The following is a 4,161-nucleotide window of genomic DNA, read 5'->3' as shown; positions in this document are numbered from 1 at the left end:
ATTTTTTTTCCAAGTGATGACCCTTTCGCCGAATAAAATCGCAGCTAAGAATTGGAAACCAACTAGTGTCTGCTAACTGACAGTTTCAGTGGTTTTCTGTCGGTACTGACGCAAGTTATTCCGATCTTCATCTATTCACAAGATCTGGAGAAGGCTGGTCTGTTTTTAGGCTGTATTGACAATGTTTTATGAATTTGAGGACCACGCTCACTTTACTCTTCTCCACCAGATGCTCAGTCGTTGATGGTACCCTAAAGAACTTAATTTTACTGAAATCGGCTTTACTTCGGTCGTTAGCATCGCTTGAATTTTTCCTCCAACTTCGTTTTTCCTTCGAGATATCCTTGTCATAAATTTGGTTTTTATTCACTATGAGGATCCATCTTTAAAGTTCAATTTTTAAACAGAGGAGATTTTATGATACACTTTTAAAAGCCTAAAAGGCAACAATATATGCCTTTTACTCTCTTTTAAAACCTAATGGTTTTATGATTTATTTGGTAATGATGGAACAGGTTTAAAGAGTATTTTATCAAGACATTAATAAAAAATTGCTAATGATGTTAATGATTGATGTATAGAACAGTTTTATGGTGGGATTGAGAACTACTTTAAATTTAATTTTAAAACAAGACAGTTTTTGACTTCTCGCCAGACTGTAAAAGGTTTTTAAAACAGCAAAAACGTGAATTCTTAAGCAGAAACGTTTTACACTGTGAAATGCTGTATTTAAACTAAATGAATTGTTCATTGCCTTCATAAAACCATCATATATCAGAGTGGATGCCAAATGACTGCAGAATTGTTACTTGGGATGGAAAAGTAAATAAATTTTAAAATCACCTATAGCAGAATCAACAACACTGTAGAAAAATTACAATCACCAAATATTATTTTACGTCCAAAATGCCAATGTCGTTAGTATCTTTGATTCCAGAGATATGTGAAAATGAAAATTGGTGTTTATTAAAAATCAAATGGCACAAAACTGTGGATATTTTAAATTAGTAGTTTTGGTAGAAATCGTTGAGGGTCTATACAATTGCTCGGTTACTTGAGATGAAATATCCCATATGCTGTTTTGTATTTCATCAAATGTGTTAGCGTTCTGCGAGCACTTTTCAATACAAATCTTTTGATAAATATCCTATGTGTCTCTGTTGAAATTTAAAAAAAAAACTACTAGGGACTGCCCTATGGGGTTGTACGCAATGCTGACGTAGGACTACGTGGTCTTATATAATAAATGTTATTTGTTAACTGCAGCAGGAGCTTGTGTTTTGTGTAGGAATAGAAATTTGAGCGGGGTTCTCTCTGTTTATACTCTTTAGTATGACGATGATTGCCCTGAAAAGAACCTTTTGGCATGAATTTTAGTTGGGACATGTTCAGAAATTTAACTCTTTTGGAAAATCTTGGTAGCCGTGATGGAAGTACTGGCCTTTGGAATACGATGATGACGTGGAGATAGCTGGATCAGCAAATCGGACCGAACAATCATGATTGGGAACTCGCAAGAGTCTCGGCCCGTTTGCTGCTGGACAGGGGTTGAACTGGTGTCAGCAATAGGTTGGAAGGCCGCAGAATATTAGTGTCCACCCAGCTAAAGCTCCTCCCCTTTTAAGTTTTTCTCGTTAAACTCCTTCTCTCAAGTTCGTACGCTTATCACTATTTTCGGCGAATGTATGATCCTGTTTCACGGCATGGTTCTTCTCTACTCCGCTAAATCAAATGAGTAGAAATAAGAAGGGATGTCGGTTACGCACTCGAATAATTGAAAATTCGACAAATATTTAATTGAATAGCTAGACAAATCTTTACGATTAATCGTTAATCGAGCAATTGAACTTTTAGGCATCCCTAGAAATAGTGTAATTTCATGTTTTTTGGTGGTCCTTCAAAAGTGTCGAACAGCAGAATTGCAACTAGCAAGTGTAGCCCAAGAACAAAAAGCGGTGCGATGCTAGTTTTCATTGCTATGACGACAACTGAATTAAGGGGCAGAGGGGTGAAAGTCAATTGCTATGCTCTTCTATCATCCAGAACAACAAATGTATCAATGAATGTGTTTGCCGTCGAGTTATTAACGAAACAGAAAGCCGATGAAGAGAATTGATCAAAATCACTTGCACTCCTGCTTCCAAGTTTGGTTATAAGATTAAAACTCTGGAGTGCATTTTGTGTGGTCGTTGAGGGCGTGAAGTTTTGAATATGGTGATGACTGTGCAAAATGTTACACAATTACATCCTCCCTATTCGCACACGCCCGAAGATCGGAGGCGAATGCCACTTCGACTAGTTTCGACTACTAACGACTAATTGGTGTATTTGTTAGGTATTTCGACGCTTTTGGACAATGCTTGACATTTACCACTTTTTCAATTATTTTTTGTCAACTGTCACAATTATTTCTGATCGATTGGTGGTAAAATTATTGAATTTGGTTCAGGGGCAGCTGAGTTATTATTGTTCAAAATCTTTCATAATTTCGTTACATGTTTGGACGTCCTAGCTTGATCATCAAAATCAATTTCTTTTCCATAAGATCTATACTTTTGTACTCCTCCAGCTAAATTCTATCAACATATGTAAAAGTTCCATAAAATAGGCCTAAGAAAAATTGAGACTGAAACAACTCAAAAAGTTTAATCGGTGCTAATTTGGTAAAATTGCAAATTGAATCTTTAAAAATAGCATTGATACAAAATTTATTTTATAAAAAAAAGCTGGAGATGATCTTCAATCGCCATAATAGCAATGAAAGTACAAGAAATTGTCTCAAGACTCCAAGTGATTTCAAATATGCCCTTAGAATCTCCTATCTGGACTAAGTAGAATCGGTTCATTGATTTTGAAAAAAAAAACCCTCTGAACACTACACCGTTGATCACATCTGGAATTTGATCTACAAATAAACACTCGATCCCCATGAAAAAAACAAAATCCAGAGTTCGGCTCCACACAAATGATTCAGCTGAAACTAGTAGATAGCACTAGTACTTGAAATTTCAAAAATATCTCCGCCTGAGACTGCCACGAAGCTTCCCGATTATGGTTATGGATTTAGGAAATCATTAAATCCACACGTATTTTGCACCCAATCTTATTAAACAGCTATTAAATACAGTTTCAATTAATTCATCGCCTTGGCTCGGTTTTACGCATTCCTGGACATCTTGATCGAAATGGCTTTCCCATGGAGCACTTTCTTCATTTCCTGTGTAATGTGAATCAACGCCGAGGTCACCAGCTCCAGCCAGTAGATTTCGTTGTCCTTAACCAAACAGGTTACCTCGGTTACCTGCTGATTGGCCGGATCGTTGTCCCGTTTGTTCTTCATCTCAACCTTCCGGTAGTCCGTTTTGTTCATACTGGTCTCGGCGTAGCTAGTTTCGATCGAGCGCTTCGCTCGCTCCTGCTGACCTCGATTTCTGCCTTTACCAATAAATTTGCTGGCGATCTCTGTTTAATTCGAATGAATTTGATAACCTGTACTCGATGATGAAACGCAACAAACTTACCAGTCACTTTTGCCAACGCTCCTTCCATTCCACCGCCACTGCCGCCCAACCTCTCCATTAGTTTTGGGACGCCAAGTTGAATCTTCTTCATGCCCTCGGCTATCATTTGCTGATCAATTATGGGGTCCGCTGAAATGGAACTCTTAATAGATCGTGTTACTCTTCGGTAGCGCAAACTTCCAAGTCGGTTGTTGTATCTTACCACGTAGAGTACAGTCCCCAGGGCGAATACGAAGAATGGAAGCTTGAACATTGTGTTTTTTTTTTGCGGGATCACGAAAAACTACATGGCCATTTCCAGTCCAGGGCAGTTATATACTGCATAGTTTCAATCGGATAACTCACGTTGAAAACAGCGATTGGACGATCGACCATTAGTTCAGTAAACGTTCGTTTATAGGGTAGCAATTAAGAATCATAAACAATAATTAGAGCACATCGCAGTAAATTATCAGATTCCATCGCACGTGGAGGCATCGTTTGGCCATTTTTCCGGGAAACAGAGCAACACCAACTAGCCAAAACAATGGCCGCATAAAACTGACCACAGATAGAGTCCTATTCCTGGCACATCTTTGCCTCAGATATGGCATTATCATTACCGTTGCGTGTTGCATCTCTCAAGCATCCCAGACACTGA

At 38.2% G+C, this 4,161-nt stretch overlaps 1 protein-coding gene across 1 annotated transcript; it reads right to left on the bottom strand.

Moving 5' to 3' along the window:
- Positions 1–3,136: 3,136 nt before the first annotated feature.
- LOC135711610 (uncharacterized) lies at positions 3,137–3,774 on the bottom strand. Its single transcript, XM_065234480.1, has 2 exons — positions 3,522–3,774; positions 3,137–3,462 (listed from the first exon to the last, which is right to left on the bottom strand). Exons 1-2 carry the CDS (start codon positions 3,772–3,774, stop codon positions 3,158–3,160), a joined length of 558 nt encoding a protein of 185 aa, XP_065090552.1. The 3' UTR covers positions 3,137–3,157.
- Positions 3,775–4,161: the final 387 nt, after the last annotated feature.

The sequence above is a fragment of the Ochlerotatus camptorhynchus genome, unplaced genomic scaffold (genome assembly GCF_037179485.1).
Source record: "Ochlerotatus camptorhynchus isolate MF236.1 unplaced genomic scaffold, CSIRO-AGI_Acam_v1.1 ptg000434l, whole genome shotgun sequence".
Classification (NCBI taxonomy): domain Eukaryota; kingdom Metazoa; phylum Arthropoda; class Insecta; order Diptera; family Culicidae; genus Ochlerotatus; species Ochlerotatus camptorhynchus.
The sequence above is the reverse complement of the archived record's forward strand: the minus strand, read 5'-3'. Positions and strand labels throughout refer to the sequence as shown.

What these genes read in the sequence shown, in the direction of transcription:
- LOC135711610 (XM_065234480.1), bottom strand. Translation starts at nt 3,774, where the DNA reads ATGTTCAAGCTTCCATTCTTCGTATTCGCCCTGGGGACTGTACTCTAC. An exon ending in AGCGTTGGCAAAAGTGACTG is followed by an intron (nt 3,463 to 3,521) that starts GTAAGTTTGTTG and finishes CGAATTAAACAG; the next exon opens with AGATCGCCAGCAAATTTATT.